This window comes from Asterias amurensis, chromosome 17 (assembly GCF_032118995.1).
Source record: "Asterias amurensis chromosome 17, ASM3211899v1".
NCBI lineage: Eukaryota > Metazoa > Echinodermata > Asteroidea > Forcipulatida > Asteriidae > Asterias > Asterias amurensis.
This window is the reverse complement of record NC_092664.1, coordinates 12,090,155-12,111,469: the sequence shown is the minus strand read 5'-3', so window position 1 is coordinate 12,111,469 and position 21,315 is coordinate 12,090,155. Positions and strand designations below refer to the sequence as shown.

Below are 21,315 nucleotides of genomic sequence, written 5' to 3'. Positions count from 1 at the left end.
CCCTTTTAAGCAGCTCTATGAAATCAGAAAAAAAAATGTGTTAACAGCAAGTTGCTTTGATGAACAAGTGATTTTAATCAAATTCAACATGCAATATGCTATGATCGCCATGCGCAGGTGAAACAGGGGAAACAAACTCAACAGTCAAAATGGTTCAATGGTATTGTACAATTTTATTGGGTTTTTTTTGTAGTGTTAAAAAAAAATCCCAAAATAACACAGCATTATTTGTTGTAGGACTATAGTGTTTAGAATCTAACTGGTATTAAAAGAGGTGAACAACGTTGCTCAAAATATTTGTCAATGACCGGGGACCAATTTCATAGTGCTGCTTAAATTGTCATGCTTAAAGCCATTGGACCCTTTCGGTTCAGAAAAAAAATAAAAGTTCACAGATTTAAAATAACTTACAGGGTTTACAGAAGGCAATGGTGAAAGACTTCTCTTGAAATATTATTCCATGAAATGCTTTACTTTTTGAGAAAACAGCAAAACAATATCAATTCTCGTTAACGAGAATTACGGATTTATTTTTAACACATGTCATGACACGGCGAAACGCGCGGAAACAAGGGTGGGGTTTTCCGTTGTTTTCTCCTGACTCCGATGACCGATTGAGCCTAAATTTTCACAGGTTTGTTATTTGATATAGAAGTTGTGGTACACAAAGTGTGGGCCTTGGACAACACTGTTTACTGAAAGGGTCCAATGGCTTTAAGCGCTAGTGTATTTCACAATTAGTCAGCAAGAAATTGAGGTGACGGGCAAGCTTCCATGTTTACACTAGATTTTGCATTGTTACATCATTCATTAGTGTATACAGTAAACAACGGAAAGTTAGCATGCCATTTTGTGTGCTTATAGCAGCGCTGCGAAGTTTTGCAAAAATTAATCTAAAGTTAAACATTTACATTTCCTTTTATGTTCTTTACAAATTCATTATTAAATAAAATACAAATACAACTTGTTTATAACCGTACATTAATTAAATCTTAGAACTACTCGGCCAAATATTTCTAAAATATTTGCATAGCAGTTTCCCCGACTTAAATCACAGTGCACAACTTGTTTTTAAAAATACTTCTTTCTAAAAGGATATTAGAAACATACCTTTTCATGACACAGATAGTTTTATTTTAAAGCGGAACAAAGATTCTTACAAAAAACATTCAGCTAACATCTTTCTTAAGCTACAAGGCAATGCTTAGTTTACATCAAAATACAAATTTTAAACCAATGCGTACTTTCAACAATAAGAAAAAGTGCTTCCAAGAGGTCAACAAACTAGAAATATCGTTAAACTACTGTGAAACAAGCTTGATGTAGGGGTCGCGGTGTCATCATGTGGCTGTCGATAGAATTTTGAACTCTTACCCAGTTATACTGCATAGACGAGCCCTCGACAGGTGTAATAGTGAAACAAAGGAAGGGCATTTGTTTGCAGTAACTGGGTGAGGACTCATAATTCCATGAACCGCCACAGGCAGATTATCTGGTGTGCTCTTTTCTTATTTATTTCTCCTTTCTTATGTATTTCTCCTATTAATTACAACAATGGTAGTCTGAAAAGCACTGTCTCCCCAAAAAAGTTTCAAAAAAGTTTTAAGAAAAAAAGTTGTCCAAAGAACCTTTTTGCACCTATTTGTGATAAGCAATGCATACTCGGTGCTGTAAAAAAAAACCTTCAGAAAGAAAAATTCCTCAGGCTATTGGGTGAGATCCAAACCCACGACCCCATCATCTTCTCTATATTGTTAATTGTTTCAACCCACTAGGATCAGAGTGCTTATTACAAGTCAGTGTAAGGGTAATAACCAGAAATAAAAACCAAATTAAAAACAAAAGCTTATGATACAGCATTACATTAATGACTTGTTAATAAATGTCAATTTAACTCTTCATTCCTTACAAAGTTTAATAATGATGCGATCAGTCCAAAGCTGAAATAATTCTGATACTTAAACTTTGCTCCTAGTTTCCTTAGTTTTTGTTTCTTGTTACTCTACCACAAATTTTCTCTTAATCTGATTTTATTCATTAACAATCCAATGTATTGAAAAACCAAAATGAAATAAGAATTCTAATAATATCTTGCCAAGTCCGATTCCACTCAACGCCTAAAAAGTCTCTTATTTGGCGTAAAAAAATGTTATTTTGGTTTCGTGCGTGTGATTGTTACCAGTTAACACGAGCTGTGACGTTGTACTAGCAACTGTACATTGATAAATGCTTTTTAAAGGTGTTATAAAGGATTGGTCAGGAGAAATACCACTATTGTTTTTTTGAGTCACCAAGCTTTCTGAAGTTCATACTAGAACCCTCTTTTTTTTAAATATTTCCCTCCGAAATGAAGTCATATTAAAAAAAAAAAGCACTTTATTGGTCGAGTTGGTCTTTGAAAAGCATTTTTTTTAAATCGTTTGTTATGAAATATATGGTTAGAAAGATGCTTATGAGTAGAATATAATGATCCACACAAATATGCCTCGAATTTACACAGTTTTCCTTTTATTTTGCGAACTAACACGTTATGAACAAACATGAGCTCTCTCTGCAATATTGTCTGCCTTACCAAATTAATTCTGTATAATAAATGTTTATGTCGAGAGTGAAGTTGCGGAGTGAGATGTGTTAGAAGCATTGGGAGTCTAGTTAAATTTCGGTTCTTGAGCGCAATGGGTCCTACTAGAGAACAAATGTAGATGATGACTTTTTTATTTTGAAAGCCTTACCTATCCCATATAATACCTTTCAATGTTTATGTCGAGAGTGAAGTTGCGGAGTGAGATGTGTGAGAAGCGATTTGGAGTCTTAGTTAAATTCGCGGTTCTTGAGCGCAATGGGTGCTACTAGAGACCAGATATAGAGGATGACACAGACCCAGCTTGAAGACACCTTGACCCACATAGCACCGGGGCTGATCGTCAGACTTGTCTTGTCAGCTAAATCTCCTGCGGTTGGGCTGCATGAAGAAAGCAAGGGTTAAAACAGGATTGTAAATAAAGGGTTTTGAGGTACTTTTTGTAGAACGCAAACACAAGTGTCCACAGATTTACATTAAACTTAAACGGTTTATTTAGAAGATAATGATGGTCGAAAGCTTCTTTTTACAAAACATTATAAGCTGAGGTGTTTTCTTTTGGGTCGAAATGGGTAAACAAGTTCAACAAAATAACCTAAGCATGAAAAGGATTTACGCGACTCTCCTGAAAAGTTCTTAATTGGATTTCCTGTCCTGAATTTGACCACTAATGAAGCTGAAACTTCTACCAGTCTACAGGGAAATTAAATTCGGGCATCTTCATTCAAAGTGATGTGGGATTCATATCATGGCCAAAACATATTTTGTGGATGCTGTTTAGTTTTTTGTTGTTGTTGTTTTTTGGGTTTTTTTTTTGAGGGGGGTTTAAAAAAATCATATTTCTGCTTAAAAAGCAAGAAATCAAATTCCTGCACGATCCAGCCATATTCATAGTCACTAGTTTCGGCACAGCCTTTGTAAGCTTATACTACTCCACTCACTTGAACCAGTTGGTGAGTGTCATCATGATGTAGAGGGATGCTAAGAACATCATGAAATGGAAGAAGCTGTAGCTGTATGCCACGCCTTCTTCTTCGTTATCCCAGACGTTCTGTCCGCCTTTCTCTGCATCACCACTGGCGTTCTCAGAGGAGGTTGGAGCTGTGGAGCACAATAAGGATCTCATTTTAGTAATAATAATAAAAATAACAAATTCTTATACAGAGCATTTCACAATAACCGTATCAATGCTCTTTACATTATTGCCACGGTCATGGGGCCAATAACATCCCTGTAATGTTTTTCAGCTCCCTTGGGAGTATACAGCCCTGAGCGGCCTGTAAGGCGCTTGTGGCTTTTTCATACACAATAACAACCTCTACCCTCGCAGGTACCCATTTATACCCCTGGGTGAAGAGAAGCAATTATAGTAAAGTATCTTGCTCAAGGACACAAGTGTCACGACCGGGATTCGAACCCACACTCCGGTGAATCAGCACCAAAACTTGAATTCGATGCTCTTAACCACTCGGCCAAGTCAACAACATTTATTTCCTAATTCCTGAATCAATAATATACAATGTCAACGAAGTGATACAAGAATTTTTGGAATTGGGGGCACAGTCCTGTTAGGGAGTGCTGTACAAAAACAACCACAAGAGTACAGAACAGACGAGGCAAAAGACCAACAAAGACTTGGGACAACAAAAACACACAACATTCCATTTGTTTGGTCCTAACCATTCCAGTACATACATGTACATGTAGTAAGAATTTGTTTGATTTTTATGTTTGTTGTTTGTTTTATGTTTGTTGATACAAAATAAACAAATTTAAGAAGTTATACTTACAGTCACTGATCAGAACTTTCTGTTGGAGGAAAAAGAACAAAAAACATAAATCATTTTTATTTTTCCTATATATATTTAGCTCCGGTTCTTTTTCAACGCCATTGACAACCACTGAGTTCTTTAACAACTTGTGGTCATTGAGGTTTTAATTAAAGGAGGGGGTGGTAAAATTTAATTTGATGCGTTTGTAATAGTTTCATGCATTTCTTTGAACCCATTTTCCAGCATGTGTGTGTGAAAATAAGAGTTTGACAAATTTCTAACAAATAGTTGTTATATAGGATTTGAGGAATTGCATGGTGGGGTATCAATGTATATTTGATTTGCGGTAACACCATGTGTGTATCTACTTGCCAGGTAAGAGTTGTTCTTAGGGAACTGTCTTGCTTTATTCTACTGCCGCGGAGTAGATAATCGGAGTCTCTCGAACCTCCGATTATCTACTCCGCGGTAGTAGAATAAAGCAAGACAGTTCCCTAAGAACAACTCTACCTGGCAAGTAGATACAAACATGTTGTTACCGCAAACCAAATATACAAAAAGTTGTTATTTCTACTTTATATTTTTGTATGAAATACGGCAAATCAGAAAAAAAAAGAAAAAAAGAAGGCAAACTAAACGACAGGACATTTGAGGTACAAACAAAAAAACTACCTGTATGGAAATTAAACTTACAAATAAATGAACCATAATGAAGCACTTATAAAGACAACTGCTTTTTATGTCATGGTTTAAAAGGGGCTGTGTCGTCATGATCAAAGTAGGCCTGTGGCTGTACATAGAATTAGGAACTACAACCCATTAACATCACCTGCAGGCCCTCCCTCTGTATCAATAATTTTGGTTAAAGAGCCAATAAAGGATGATTTTAATATTTCAACTATTACCTTTTCATGGCCAAATAGACATCGTAGATACCGGTTAATAACCAATTTGCATTTAGTAACAAATAACTCGAGTCCAGCCGAGAGTCAAAAACGGCTTATCTGTTATAATGATCTCTTGACGTCAGTGACGATATTCCCCTAATTGGGTGTGAACACAGTTCTCCAGCTTTGGCAAACTGAGGGTGCTATTTTCCACACCAAATAGCCGCCACTGACGTCTCGATTCCTTTGTCGCGCAGGTTTGTTTGACCCCGCGTTTTTCAGAAATTTGGCTACAAGCATTCTATAGAAAAACAATTTTTACCATGTTTTAACGTGAGGTAAGAGACTCGTTATATTTTTTTTATGTTTCCTATGGATTCCAGCTATTAGAAAACTGTAATATCTACATATTTGAAATCATCCTTTATTGGCTGTCTAACTGATAAAGCTCAAACATGTCATTCTCCTGCTTATTTATCTCAACAGTCATTGCTTTCAACTACAAGAGCTTCTTCCATTTTATGGCCAGTGTTGGCCACAGATAATTGTTTTCCGCTGCATCATTTCTTTGGAGTAGTCTTCCTGTGCATATTTCCCAGGCTAGTTCTTTACACTGTCTTAAGTCCCTGTTGAAAACTCATCTGCTATAAAAGCTGCTTATTTGTAATCTGCTTTCTTGTAATCTTTATTTCCAGCGTTGGACATTTCATTGTTCTCTTCATGCGCTTATGCGTATGAGGAATATTAGAGGCTTTTGCATGAGTCGCTTCACAAATGTCTGTATTATTATTATTATCACTATTATTATTATACAGTATCTATGGAGAGCCTATGCATGCAGTACCCAAGTGTGAAAGTGCAATACCCATGTAAAACCACAGGCATGTTTTGATCATGAGGACACATTCCTTTTTATTTTAAGCAAAACTTCAAAGTAATGAAATGTGAATGTGAATGCAAACCTCTAACACAGTACCAGTCCCCACACATCAAAACCCTTGAACCAATTTTAGAAATCTCAAGTTTGGTTAGCCTGAAATGTCTTTGTGTTTACGCTTACCTCGCCAGCCCCATAGTATGCAACTTCCTACAATAAAAGACAAATGGGTAAAAATGTATCCTTTTTCCCATCATAAACCAAAGCACGCTTGGTTTGTCACTTCTTCCCCAAGTTGGATCCAAATTTGTTTAGGTTTAACATACATGTAGTTCAAGCTTTTTAAGTACCCAGTAACCGGGTTACAGTTTATTATTCCATGTACAGCACAGGCCAGCTTTGATCAACAACCGTCCCCCATTAAGTAGTATTCTTGCAGAATTCCATGTTAAAAGGTCTATGTAACTTTTGTAGGACCAAAAACACAATGTCCACAGATTTACACTAAACTTACACAGTTTGAAGATAATGATAGTAGAAAGCTTCCCTGAAAATACTATGTGCTGAGGTACTGTAGTTTTGGGGAAATGAGTAAAACAATGTCATGAAAATAATGTTCGTCTCATGAGACGAAAATTATTTTAATCATTTAAAACGTATTTTCATGACATTTTTATACTCATTTCTCAAAAACTACTGCACCTCAGTAAGTAAAATTTGAAGGGAAGCTTTCCACTATCGTTATCTTCAAACCCTGTAAGTTTAATGTAAATCTATGGACATTTTTAAAAGGTACCCAAATCCTTTAAGGAAACCCCATGCTATCAGGTAGGGACTGACTACCCACATGAAAGACTTCTGTCCCAAGTAGGTTTTGAACCAGGGCCCAATTTCATAGAGCTGCTAAGCACAAAAATTTGCTTAGCATAAAATTTCTGCATCGATAAAAACCGGACTACCAACAACATTTCCACATGATTTTCATGATGAGCAAACATTAGCTGAATACCTGTAACAAGCAATATGCAACAAATTGAAATTTCGATGGTAATCCTATTTTTTATCGAGGAAGAAGTTTCATGCTAAGCAAATTTTTGTGCTTAGCAGCTCTATGAAATTGGGCCCAGGGCTCTTTGAGGTCAGGCTAGGAAAGACACCACTGAGCCAACCTACATAAATGCCCTTATCATAATAGCTCGATGGTATTTTTTTGATCCCTCAATAATTGCAATGGATTTTCTTGTGAGACTGAATCACTAGAACTATGAGCGTAAAGCGTGAAAGCTTGCGAGCGCAAAGCATGAAAGCTTGCGAGCGCAAAGCATGAAAGCTTGCGAGCGCAAAGCATGAAAGCTTGCAAGTGCAAAGCATGAAAGCTGCTTGCGAGCGCAAAGCATGAAAGCTTGCGAGCGCAAAGCATGAAAGCTTGCGAGCGCAAAGCATGAAAGCTTGCGAGCGCAAAGCATGAAAGCTTGCAAGTGCAAAGCATGAAAGCTGCTTGCGAGCGCAAAGCACGAAAGCGTGCGAGCACGAACGCTTTCGCTTGAAAAGCCTGCTTCCATACATTTATCTTTGATTTTGAAGCCCTACTTTGCGATCTGGGGTGTTTCATGTGGTCTAATCATTATGTTCTCATGAATTTGATCAAAGTTATAAAATATTGAAGAAAATGTTTTTTCAAATAAAATGGATTTAAGGTTAACAGCGTAACAATGACATCCCTGAAGTTAAAGAAATGTGAATGGCTGGAGTTGTGTGAAGTATAAATGACTGATTTTACTTTCATCAAGTTCCGAGATGAAAAGTTGCAATGCTAAAAAGTTACATGTTGCTGATTATATAGGCCCTTTTCAGAGGATGTCAGTTATTTTTGCTTGCCATGCGGGCTGATTTCACAAAGAGTTGTCAAGACCAATCTTATCTAGAGTTCAGAAGAAATTAGGAATGTATTTATTACTTTGAATTCTCTCCTCGTACAAAAAAAAACAAAAGCTGAGTGAGCAATTTTTCGTTGTCTTTCCAAAAATATTTTTGAAGAATTGTTGTCATATTTGTAACAAGTTGAGTGTTCCCCCTCAACAAATAAGAAATAATTAAATAAATTTATTGATAAAAAAAATTTATAAAAATGAAAATAAAATATAACATTCCCTCAGAGTGGAGCTGTTTACTATTAGGAAACAATTGGTTTGGCCAAACAAAAAAACAAAGTCATGTGAGTGTTTGGCGCGACATGAAGCGCCTGTGAGATGACATGAATTTTGAGCCATATCAGAGTTATTTTTGTTCATACCTCCTTGTCCATATTGCCGTATTGTATATTACCATCTGTGCCATACGCGGCAAACTACAGGAAGGTAGAATATTAAAAACAAGCAATTATTCAATTTATAGTCTGCACTTTGCTCTTCCAAAGGCAGTGTGGAACAAAAAAACATCGGCTGTCAGCATTAGGGGCGTTTTTCTTTACATGGTTTAAAAGAAAGAAAGCAAATTTGTTCTTACATCTCCACCGGTCAGCTTGCTCACATTGTTGGTGCTTGCGGAACGGATACTGCAAGAAAGAAATTGAAATAAAATAACCGAACATCTAAGACATTTCATTTGGGATGGTAAGCAGTTTGCAATTAGCCAAGAGCAAGTTTGAGTGTGCACATTTAGTCGACCATTGACCAGCAACGTACTTGCGCAGTGACGCACTCACCCGAACGACTTATTTGGAAGTCTAGTCAACCATCGCCCTTATGGGCATCTAAAAGGACAGGTGTTTCTTCTTTCATTATTCTCCTGCAACTGCAATGACCAATTGAGTCAACATTTTCACAGATTTGTTATATTTATGCATTTGAATTGGGATACACCAAGTGAGAAAGAACTGGTTTTTGACAACTACTAAAGCTGTCCAGTGTCTTTAACTGTGTTTCACATCTGCGCTGTTTCTTTTTCTTGTAAATGATGTTCAATTTATTTTTATTTATTTATTTATTTATTTCTTGTTTATCCTGGGAAATCCATTCAGTAAGAAAAACTCACTGATCTCCCATGGATCCCAGCTAATAACAACCTACAGAAGTGCACTTAAGATAAAAGATTCAAAATTTACACAGAAAAACTTTGCACAGTCATTTAAAAATAACACTAGATCCAAGCACACATAAACTACAAAATAGCATTTTTAAATAGGACGAAGACAACTAAAGGGGAAAAATACACATCCAATAAAAACACTCAACCAAATACAAAAGAAACAGATGAACCACAATGGAGTGATAACAAATGTCAGTAAAAATGGGATGAAGAATGTCAGTAAAAATGGAATGAAGAATGTCAGTAAAAGTGGGATTAACTGAGCTCTTTGAGTTGATTTAAAAAATTGATTGAGTTCAACTCACCAGGCATAGACGATACAGACGAGAAACACAATGAGTGAGACCCAGTCTTCAGCTCCGAGACCTGGACTGTTTGCTGCAGCGGAACCAGTGGTAATCTGTTCCAATCCTGGGTTGCATTCTAGAAACAGGAACATCAATATTTTATATTGTAGGTCTTCAAAAGGGGACTTTCGGGACGCTTGGTGGCAGCAAAATAGAGTTAAATAATTCATTCATTCATTCATTTGTTTTTATTCCAAACTTGGAACACACTCCGGGGAGGGTTACAACAACATTTTAAACCTTAATTATTTTAATATACATTGGCAGGAGAAAAATAAAGTCAACAGAGGTAATAAGACATTATGTTTTCCTTTTAAGTTCATAAATAAAAAGACGAATTTGGCAACACAATTCTGTAGAACTCATAAGAAATTCAAATTTTTCACTGTTAGTAAACAGCTGAAAATGTGCATTATTTCCACTCAAAAAAATAAGCATTTGTTCCCTAAGAGCACTGTATAATGGACAAGTGAGTAAAAAATGGATCTCCGTTTCAACCTCCAAAATACTGCAAATTATTAGGAACCAATCCTATGCGTGTGTGTAGTATGTTCTGTATTTTTTTTAAACTTGCCTAAATCTTTAACCTGTCGTCATGTTACTGAATCACAATTTCTTGATTTGTGCAGTTCATAATCCTAGACGTTAAACCAATGTTTATATTAGAGAGATTGGCTGTTGCCAGCTTGGTGTTTATATCACCTAGTTTGCCGAGTTCCCTTGATGGGAAGATCATCTAAACAAACAAACAAACAAACAAACCTCTGTAAAGCGCCTTGGGACCATTTTGGGGTTTAGAGCACTATACATTGTAAAAGCTGCTTTATTATTATTATTAATATAAATCTTAAAGACAGTGGACACTATTGGTAATTCTCAAAGACCAGTCTTCTCACTTGGTGTATCTCATCATACACATAAAATAACAAACCTGTGAAAGTTTGAGCTCAATTGGTCACCGTAGTTGTGAGATAATAATGAAAGAAAAAAAACACCCTTGTCACACGAAGTTGTGTGCTTTCAGATGCTTGATTTCCAGACCTCAAATTCTAAATCTGAGGTCTCAAAATCAAATTCATGGAAAATTACTTCTTTCTCGAAAACTACATTACTTCAGAGGGAGCCGTTTTTCACAATGTTTAATACTGTCAACAGCTCCCCATTACTCGTTACCAAGAAAGGTTTTGTGCTAATAATTATTTTGAGTAGTTACCGATAGTGTCCACTGCCTTGAAGGAGGAATATAACTTACTCATGTTTGGGTTACTGCTCAGTGCAGACCAGGTCAGATACATGGTGTAGGCTGAGATCACCGAGGACTGAAGAAGGCCTGATTGAGGAAGAGCTAGGATAAAAACAAACAAGTGAAAAAGATTTAGGACAATTTGATATCGAAAAGGAACCCATGCTTATTTAAAGGAACACGTTGTCTTGGACCGGTCGAGTTGGTCTTTGAAAAGCGTTTGTTATAAAATGCATATGTGTAGAAAGATGTTGTAAAAGTAGAAAACAATGATCCACACAAACATGCCTCGAAATTGCACGGTTTTCCTTTTACCTCGTCGACTAACACAGTCGGCCATTTATGGGAGTCAAATGTTTGACTCCCATAAATGGCCGACCGTGTTACTTCGCACAGTAAAAGGAAAACCAAGCAATTTTGAGGCAAACTTGTGTGGATCATTGTACTCTACTTTTAACACATCTTTCCAAACATATACATTTAATAACAACTGGTTACAAACGTTTTTTATAGACCAACTCGTCCGATCCAAGGCAACTTTAATGGCACAGCGTATAAATTTTCGCATCACAGCTCTATTTTCGCTGTGAATGTTTCATAGGAGTTGAGCACATTTCAACCATTGCGAATTATTTGTGACATCAAAAGCTGTATCGCATTCGCATTTGCATTTGCAGGAAGTATAAACCAGGCTTTACAGTTGAGATATCTTGTTGACCTGTCTGACAATGTCTGAGTAAATATTGCACATTGGAATGTCTTGGGTGTGGTAGTCCCTTAATGAATGAGGGTCTTTTAAAGGCAGTGGACACTATTGGTAATTGTCAAAGACTAGCCTTCACAGTTGGTGTATCTCAACATATGCATAAAATAACAAGCCTGTGTAAATTTGAGCTCAATGAGTCATCGAACTTGCAAGATAATAATGAAAGAAAAAACACCCTTGTCACACAAAGTTGTGTGCTTTCAGATGCTTGACTTCGAGACCTCAAATTCTAAATCCGACGTCTCAAAATCAAATTAGTGAAAAATTACTTCTCGAAAACTATGTTATTTCAGAGGGAGCTGTTTCTTACAATGTCTTATACTATCAACCTCTCCCCATTACTCGTCACCAAGAAAGGTTTTGTGCTAATAATTATTTTGAGTAATTACGAATAGTGTCCACTGCCTTTAAAGACGTGACAAAATTTTAGCATAGTTTCCTTCTGCGATCTTTTAGTGATATAAACTACATTTGATAAGAGATGATTGACAACCATGGTAATGGGAGCCGAGGTGTAATCTTACCTTCTTGTACTTTCGGCAAGATGCTCACAATGGAAAACCCAATGCATAAGAGCATGTTGAAGGAGATGATGAACTTGTGTGAGCTACAACCGTCATCAGTCTGCATGATCAAATCAGAAAGTGAACAACATCAGAGCAATATAATAGACCCCTTGCATATAATAAATAACAATAATAATGGAAATTTCATATAGCGCCTATCCATGTAAACATGCTCCTGGGCGCTGAACAATTAAAAGAAAACATATTAAAATCCATACAATTAAAACACCCAAGAGAAAATCCAGTAAACATGTAATAAATGCAGAATTTGTACACAACAATCAATGATTAAAAAACACAGAGAATAAACCCTAGTTAAAAAACTGGAATAGCTACAGAGAATACAAAAATATGTATGTACATGTACTTGTACTTAGTGGTTTAAAGAAGCCCGCTTATGAAGCTACAAGTCCCAAACAGTGCCCTCACTGAGGTTAATGAAGACAGGAACAACTCTAGGTGGACCCAAATAAATGTTGGTTTCAGACAAGTGAACTTAAAGGAACACTTTGCCTTGGATCGGTCGAGTTGGTCTTTGAAAAGCGTTCTATAACCGTTTGCTGTAAAAAATATATGGTTAGAAAGATATTGTAAAAGTAGAATACAATGATCTACACAAATATGCCTCGAAATTGCGTGGTTTTCTTTTTACCCTGTCGACTGACACAGTCGGCCATTTATGGGAGTCAAAATTTTGACTCCCATAAATGGTCGACAGTGATAGTTCGCGACGTAAAAGGAAAACCGTGCAATTTCGAGTGATACTTGTGTGGATCATTATATTCTACTTTTAAAACATCTTTCTAACCATATACATTTCATAACAAACGGTTTAAAACGCTTTTAATAGACCAACTATTCTGATCCAAGGCAACGTGTTCCTTTAACATAACATGCTACATTAGGTTCACTCATGACAACATCGACGCCTGAAACCAAAGACACTAAAGAGTCATTCTGAATGACTGCAACAGTCGATCTTTCGTCTTCTAGCGTGTCCAACCTCCTCAGCATTTGAAATCATTATGTCCTTACCCCACGACCAATGTAGAAGACATAGAACAGCACAAATCCAGAAATGGTTATGATGAAATTGAGCACGGTGGCCATCAAAAGAGCTGGGGAAACAAAAATCAGTAAAGATAATCCATTGAAAAACAGGCTACACTTTCATTCATAGCATGTAAGGTGCAGAATGATACCTGTGAGGTACATATTAGATTTTTACAATAATTAAATGTTTTGTAAAAACCTAAATTAATTATTTGTTATCCCAGATGCAAGTTTCCATCTATTACATGTAAATCATTGCAGTAGGGACCCGCTGCTAAAATGTAGGATTTGAACTGCCTCTGCATGTAGCTACCGGGTAATCTCGGTGGTTTTGTTCATGTAGTTAGTGAGACACTGCTCTATTCTATGAAATAAAATAAAAAACGTCAGCAAAAAATGTTTTAAGAGAAGCTGTCTATCCTCATTATCTTCAAACCGTGGCAATTTAATGTGAATCTGTGGACATTGTGTTTTATATTACAAAAAGGACATAAACCCTTTATAATAGCTCTATAATAGTTGGGCCTTTATCTTACCATAATACCAGCCCTTGCTCTCCCCTTCCTCCATTCTCCCCACCCAGCTCTCGTTCCAAGAGTGAGCAAAGTCAATGATCAGAACCAGCTGGATCAGAATGAAGGTGAAGGCGCCCACCATTCCGAAGTACATCCACACTGTAATCAGAACACATCATTATTAGGTAGGATTTGAAACTTTGCATGGTGGAAAGCATTGTAGTAAGGTTTGCCGTAATATTTTGTAGTGATATCTTTAATTGAGTACTGATTGTGGATGGGGCACTTTAGAAGAACATACTGTGCCATAGCAACTTGTATAAACCATTAGTACATGGTGCTAAAAAAGTAAGGTCTCATGCAAAGTACTAGCTCCAGATGCCTTATTTTTTTGCAGGAAACAATAATCAGCGTTTTGGTATTCGGTATGCCCCTTGGGGACTGTTAAAGTGTTATAAGAACCCAGGATTATATAAGTAAAAATAATAAGGGAATCAATGTGTGGTGAAGAGGTTTTCAACTAGTGGTTTAAACACGCCGAGGCCTGGTTGTTGATAGTGATACCGAGAAGAACAAGGCCTCAGCGGGTTAAAACCACTAGTTGAAAACCAATCCAACACACTTTGATTCCCATTCATAAATACCTTTTCGGTCAGAAAACATCAGAAATTTTTGGTAAAAAGTAAAATAAATGCAAAAATAATAATTGTTCAACGATTTCTTTTAACACAAAACCCCTCCAGCTATGAAATGCTAAGGCCCTCGTAAACAACTCCTTATAAGGAGATTGCTGTGCGCGTTGCACCTATCGTGTGATGTGGGACAACTGTTCTGGCCGCTGCTCTCGACCAATAGGAATGAAGAAACTGTCTTATAACCACAGATGCAAGCTCGCGTGTCACGCCCATGTTTCAACACCATTTACTGGTGTTATATGATCCGTTCAAACACCCCCACATGATGTCCTCTCGACCAATCAGAATGGATAAACTGTCTTAGGTGTTTATGAATAAGAGTTATCATTATTATAAATGATAATAAATTATTATTATCTTACCATTTTCAAACTCTCCAGGGGGAATGAAGAACGCTCCCACTCCAATTCCAATCAACATTATAACTTTCACAATCCAGAATCTAAAGAGAAGCAGAAAAATGAGGAAAAAAACATGTACAAGAAAAACACACATAAATATTTTTCGGGAATTATTCAAAATAATAATTTTTTTATTTATCTTTTTATTAATATTCATTATTAAAGACCACTTGTTGAAAGTGGTGTATCAGGGCCTAGCGGTTAAAGGCAGTGGACACTATTGGTAATTACTCAAAATAATTTATAGCACAAAACCTTATATTATGGTATCGAGTAATGGGGAGAGGATGGTAGTATAAAAAATTGTGAGAAACGGCTCCCTCTGAAGTGGAGTAGTTTTCGAGAGAGAAGTAATTTTCTACAAATTTGATTTCGAGACCTCAAGTTTAGAACTTGAGGTCTCGAAATCAACCATCTAAACGCACACAACTTCGTGTGACAAGGGTGTTTTTTCTTTCATTATCATCTCGCAACTTCGACGACCAATTGAGCTCAAATTTTCACAGGTTTGTTATTTTATGCATATGTTGAGATACACCAAGTGAGAAGACTGGTTTTTGACAATTACCAATAGTGTCCACTGCCTTTAAGAGCACTGGATTTAACTTTTGAGTTTCTGTTCAGCAGAGTATGGATGCGAGTCCCAGTCGTGAAACTTGAAATTGGGTCCGGATGTAAAACATGATCTAGGAAAGTTGAACTTACCAGGTCTGTGAGTGGACCCTTAAACAAAAACCTGAGTTGAAACACTACACGATGTAAGAATGATCGTGTAACGTCAAGTGAGCGCGCCTCATGCATTTACGATGGTCGAATTTGTAAACCCCATTAATCCAGTAACTAGGCTCATCGCACATTATTGTAGTCATACATTATTGTGCCGAGCTTATATAAGGCGTGCCAAGCTTATATAAGTAATACAAGTATTTAAAAAAAAAAAATAATAATTTAAAAAAACTGAAAATAGATCATTAAAAAGCAGATATCTGCTTTAAAGCGGAGAATTCACAGACGCTGACTTACCCATTCTGGAAGCCAGACCTTGGATCCTTACTGCTCTTGACCTTGATCATGATGACTGCCATGAGGAAGAAGAAACAAGCCAAGGCAAAGCAGACTCTGTAGACCCCAACGTAGCCGCCGATCAGCTGGCAGGTGTCCGGGAGATTGTCACAAAATAGCGGGATCTGAAAAACAGAATCAAAACAGCCAACTTTAAGATAACGTCTTTAATTTGACCTGTTCAATGGCTTTTGTGTTGTCATTGAGCCTTTAAGAAAGACTCTGCCACTGTCCAAACGTTTGCAGTAATACAATCTGACAATAGATCCCTTTGATTGGTGAGTTGTTTGCAACAGCTTATAATTTCTTGTCTTTGAGTTTTGTAAGATTAGGCTGTGTCCACATAGGCCAAGTCCAAGGAGAAGCCGAGGGTGCCATTTTCACCCGAAGGTGTACAAAACCCAAGGACCAAAAATCACAGCGTGCAACAATTGTTTTGTTATACCTTGGTAACATGATTAGTCCTCTTCTCAAAGTTATGTTGTCATCTTCAAACATTATATAGCAGACGAACGGTTGTTCAAATAAAAAACCATTCTTCACTGATCCCTCGAACCCGCAGCTGTTTCGTACTAAGCGCTGGAAGTCGACCACTAGTTAACATCACTCATGTTTCTCGCCGCGCCTTTGCAGCCATGGTACATGCGAATTTGTTGCACGGCACATGATTGGTTCTCGACCAATCAAACTTCACGATTTGTTACAGAGATACAACAATGAAGTATGGGACATCCTTAGCAGCACTCGTTTTTTTTTGTGCTTACTGTAGCAAAAAAGTGTGCAAAAGTTTATTTACATATTTCATCATGATTTCTCAAGCAGAACACTAAGCTGTAGGCGCGCATGCATGTTCACCATGGATTTGCATTTTTACATCGCCCGTATGCTTACTGCAGCTTAGCCAGCATTTACCCTTGCAACAGCTTCAAGAAATAGAAATTCTCTTAAAGTGAAGGTACACCTTTGGCAATTACTCAAAACAAATATTAACTTAAAAACTGACTTGGTAACATGCATTGGAGAGCTGTGGATAGTATGAAACATTGTGGCAAACGACTCCCTCTGAAGTAATGTAGTTTTTGAGAAAGAGGTAATTTCTCACTGAATTAATAAGAGACTTCTAGCTAGAAGTCTTTTATTCTTATCTGAAAGCACACAATTTCGTCCAAACAGGGTGTTTTTTCTTTCATCATTTTCTCGCAGCTCCGACGACCAATCGAGCTCAAATTTTCACAGGTTTGTTATTTTATGCATATGTTGGGATACACCAAGTGAGAAGACTGATCTTTGACATTTACCAATAGTGTCCACTGTCTTTAAGGGTGCACTGTAAGCACAAAACTGCTGCTTACATAGGCTCTACATGTTTTATGAAATTGGGCCCTGGTTTATGTGAGAGATTAGTTTACGCATTGTACTTTTTTCTACATTCGTTAAAGTGCCTATTTTAAATTGACTACCGATAATCAAAATAAGAAACAAGAGTTAGTTCTACAATTTACCGATTTGAAAGCTGAAAAGTTACAGGCCTAGCTTCTTTGAGAGATTTGTTTACGCATTGTACTTTTGGTCTACAGGTGCTTATTTGAAATTGACTAATCAAAATACGAAACAAGAGTTCTAGTTCTGTACGCGTGTCCCTGAGCGAGACACGTCTCAGGCTTCTCTCCACACCCAGGGGTAAATGGTAGTGCTGGGCGAATAGTGAAATTTTGTTATTCGGATACCGCTGGCCAACTATCTGAAATTAACCGGATATTTGAAAAGTTTTCTCGCCGCTAGAGGGCGCTATTTAAAAAAAATATATATATAAAAAATAAAAAATAAACTTTTTTGCCACTAGAGGGCGCTGCTCGTTTGTGATATGGGCAGATTGATATTAGTTTTAGACAGTGTCACTCGGTTCATTCATAAAAATGACCGGATCTAATTTAAAGATGGCAATTTGCTTTTTCTTTTGATCGTGATTGACTCTACGTGAAGGAAAACTTTTGTAATCTTTGCACAAATTACGTCAGAAATGTCATTGTTTTAACTTTACACGGAGGTGAGCATAGGTAAATACTTAATTTATGCTGTTTTATGCTGTCTTCATAGAAGTTTCATTAGGATTCAGACAAAACATTCATATCAGTTGTCGCCCGACGTTCGCGGATATTCGGATATTAAAGAATATCCGGTTACTTGGTTGTAATTATAAATAGGTATTCGCGCCCATTGCGGATATCCGGTTAAGAAAAAAAAGGCATTCGCGGTTACGGATAGGAAAACCTATTCGCCATTAACCGGATATTCGAATAATTCGCCCAGGCCTAGTAAATGGGTACCTGTGACACATGTGTGAGGGCAGAGATGGTTCTTGTGATGGTTAGGTAAGTAGGCCTAGCGGTCGTTTGTTGCACAGGCTGTATATTCCCTAGGAAGCTGATAATAATAATAATACACGGTTTTTATATAGCGCTTTCTCACGGGGTGTCTCAAAGCGCTTCCGACATTATTACCCCTGGTCACTGGGCCTTAGATTATTCCTTAAACCATCTCAGCTCCCTGGGGAGATACAGCCTGTGCGACAATTATATGCGCTACATGGCTAAATCAATCGCAAGAACCATCTCTGCCCTCACAGGTACCATTTACCCCTGGGTGGAGAGAAGCAATTATAGTTAAGTGTCTTGCTCAGGGACACAAGTGTCACGGCTGGGGATTCGAGCCCACTCTCTGCTGAACAGAAGCATCAGAGCTTGAGTTCGGTACTCTTATCCACTCGGCCACGACACACCATACACCACACTGATAGGAATTAATAAGGGCCAATGACCATGGGTAAATATAGTGGAAGCACTTTGAGATGCCCTTCCGGTGTGAACAGCGCTGTAAACAAACTGGTTAAATTTTGTATTAATTTAGTTTACCGATTTGATAGCATCCTGGACTCCTGGAATCAAGGCTACACATGCCAGTAAGGTCCCAAGCAGCAGGATGACTCCATACACCAGACGAGATGCTGTGGAGTTCTTACATCCTGGGCAGAAACTACAGCAGCAGGAGCATGCTGCTGAAGTGCAACAGCAAGCCAACTGTTGATAAGATACAAGAGTTCATACTGATTATAATGATTATTAATTTGGCACTAATACACATGCATACAAAATGTGACCATAATTATAGTACAAAATGAGAGCCCGGAATTAAAAAAGCTTTCCCGACAAATGACAAACTTCAGGCTGCCCGAACGCCTTTCAGTTCCAGTATCTCTGGCCACCTAAACGAAAACATTAAAATCTATATTTATAAGAAGCCCAAATACAACAAAAACCACGTCTGTTCTTTTTTTTTCTGTCTGTTCTTTTTTTTCTTTCTTTTTTTGAGGCAGCCTCCTACAAAATCCTGTTTGAGTTTTAACACGAAAACAGGTGTGCATCATCATGAGTGCATGAAAATTCTAATCTTGTTCATAACATAAAGAAACAAACTTTATTTGTGTATTGTATCATATCAGACATAATCTACTCACTCATCCTCATTTCCCTTCTCCATGACCATACTTACTACTTACGGATACTTACATACAGAACCTCGGCATGCTCGGGCTCTGAATTTTACAGAATTTGTCTATTTTAAGTTGCGATAACGTAACCCTCCTCCCGATGGCCGCCAGGCCGGATGTTTACGAGATACGTTCGAGCGGCAACGGTTGATCTGGTCCAACACATACAATTTCGACAGCTAGTCACCAGATTTGTATCATTTTTACCACTTTCAAAAATCATGACACAAATTCTGAGGGTATGAACTTAATCCGCAATGTCTAATGCAGCCTGCCATAATACTCAAAACACCATTTGTGACTGTTTCGCTCCGGGATCTGGTAAGTTTTTGTACTTTTTTCAAAATACTTTCTCAATGGTGTTTTGAATGTTATTCATTAGCTATTGAGGATTAACTTGTCGTGTTCATAGAATTTGTTTCAAGGTTTTCGAATAGGGTAAAAATTGAGCAAATCTATTGACTAGCTATCAATATTGTACGTGTTTGACCATTTCGCCCTGTACAGATTGCGTATGACTCTAACCCTCCGGCTCCGCCGTCGGCAGGAGGGTTATGTTATCGCAACTACGTTTTTACATGCTAAAATTAATTTTCGTCTCATGATCACTGAGACGAAAATTATTTTCATGACATTGTTTTACTCATTTCTCAAAAACTACAGCACCTCAGCAACTAATATTTTCAGGGAAGCTTTCTACAATCATTTAATATCTTTCAACGGTGTAAGTTTTGTGTAAATCTGTAGACATTGTGTTGTTTTGTCCTACAAAAAGTACATAGACCCTTCAAGACTTTCAGAAAACACACTGATATGATGATACTCAGTGTCTGTACGACGATTAAAAAAGAAAATCTAATTAACAAGAAAAACTTACCCCTGCAAGCCCACACGGTATACACATAGTCCAGCAAAACTAAACGATTTAAAAAAGCACCTCTTGTCAGCAGTTGTTTCAAGTGTTGGATCAACGAAAAATGAAACTTAATTCAAAGGAATTGGGCAGTTAGTTATGGTCTACTTTGTAAGAGACTTTGTTCGTCGTAACAGAAAAATGGTGGGGTCAGTGTGTTGTTTATTTACGTACAGTGACGTCAGGTAGTCTGGTGGACGTTCGATATCAAAGAGCAGTGTGGTGGTTAAAAAACACCACAATAAAGAACAGGGTAGGCGGAAACTAGACAACTCACGTTAACTTGCATGCAAATCGTACCGACGATTCGTCAACAACGTAGACTTGATTCAAGTCTTAGATCGCGGTTATTCTTCTGCATCTCAGCCACGAAAACGCCCCCACATTATTAGCTATCACGCGCCCTAACTCGCAATCTAAATGACGCAGAAAGATCACAAGAGGGCGCTGTTTGTAGCGGCTATCAGAATAGACCTTTTCGCAAATACTGGGGCGCGCGCGTAAAGCTTGGAATTGTGGTCTAGCTGGTAGCAAAATTTGATTCATATCTATCCCACAATGCACCTCATTCAACAGTCTGCGCTTGCGCATTGGTATTTGCGATAAGGTCTATGACTAAAAAGCCACGATCGAAGACTTGGAACCAAGTCTATCAACAACGTAGTCTTAAAGTCAAGTCGGTTATTGTTGTGCCATAGCGCATAGTATGGCGTGTATCGTTCCCACTGTACCGTTTCCATCCTCTTCGTCGTGGGCCTTTGCAAGTTCTTTCATGGGTACATGAAAGTAAAATCACACTGTGACTATTTAAAGGGGCAAGAGGAGCCGCACCTGCAGCAGACGAATAGTCACAGACAGTGAATAATAACGACTTGTCATCAAGCCTATCAACAAAAGGGTGGGAGGGGTGACAGTACGGGGCGACACGGGGGGGGGGACGGACGGACGGGGGGGGGGGCGGACGGACGGGGTGGGGGCTATGTGCACATTACATTTTCACTAA

The 21,315-nt window shown here is 37.7% G+C and overlaps 2 protein-coding genes across 4 annotated transcripts in view; one reads left to right on the top strand and one right to left on the bottom strand.

Annotated features, from left to right (window-relative positions):
• LOC139949982 (mucin-5B-like) overlaps positions 1-21,315 on the top strand; it is a 173,162-nt gene that overhangs the window by 88,843 nt on the left and 63,004 nt on the right. The window lies entirely within an intron of this gene.
• LOC139949595 (probable serine incorporator) lies at positions 1,872-20,474 on the bottom strand. 3 transcript variants are annotated; one of them, XM_071948005.1, is made up of 14 exons: positions 20,277-20,474; positions 18,765-18,929; positions 15,814-15,977; positions 14,752-14,831; positions 13,716-13,853; positions 13,162-13,244; positions 12,085-12,184; positions 10,804-10,896; positions 9,510-9,627; positions 8,623-8,671; positions 8,411-8,464; positions 4,372-4,390; positions 3,523-3,682; positions 1,872-2,962 (listed from the first exon to the last, which is right to left on the bottom strand). In XM_071948005.1, the coding sequence occupies exons 1-14, from the start codon at positions 20,301-20,303 to the stop codon at positions 2,812-2,814; spliced, it is 1,401 nt and encodes a 466-aa protein (XP_071804106.1). In that variant the 5' UTR covers positions 20,304-20,474; the 3' UTR covers positions 1,872-2,811. The 3 variants fall into 3 exon arrangements, with proteins under 3 accessions (XP_071804106.1, XP_071804107.1, XP_071804108.1); XM_071948006.1 differs by lacking the exon at positions 8,411-8,464 and adding an exon at positions 6,301-6,327; XM_071948007.1 differs by lacking the exon at positions 8,411-8,464.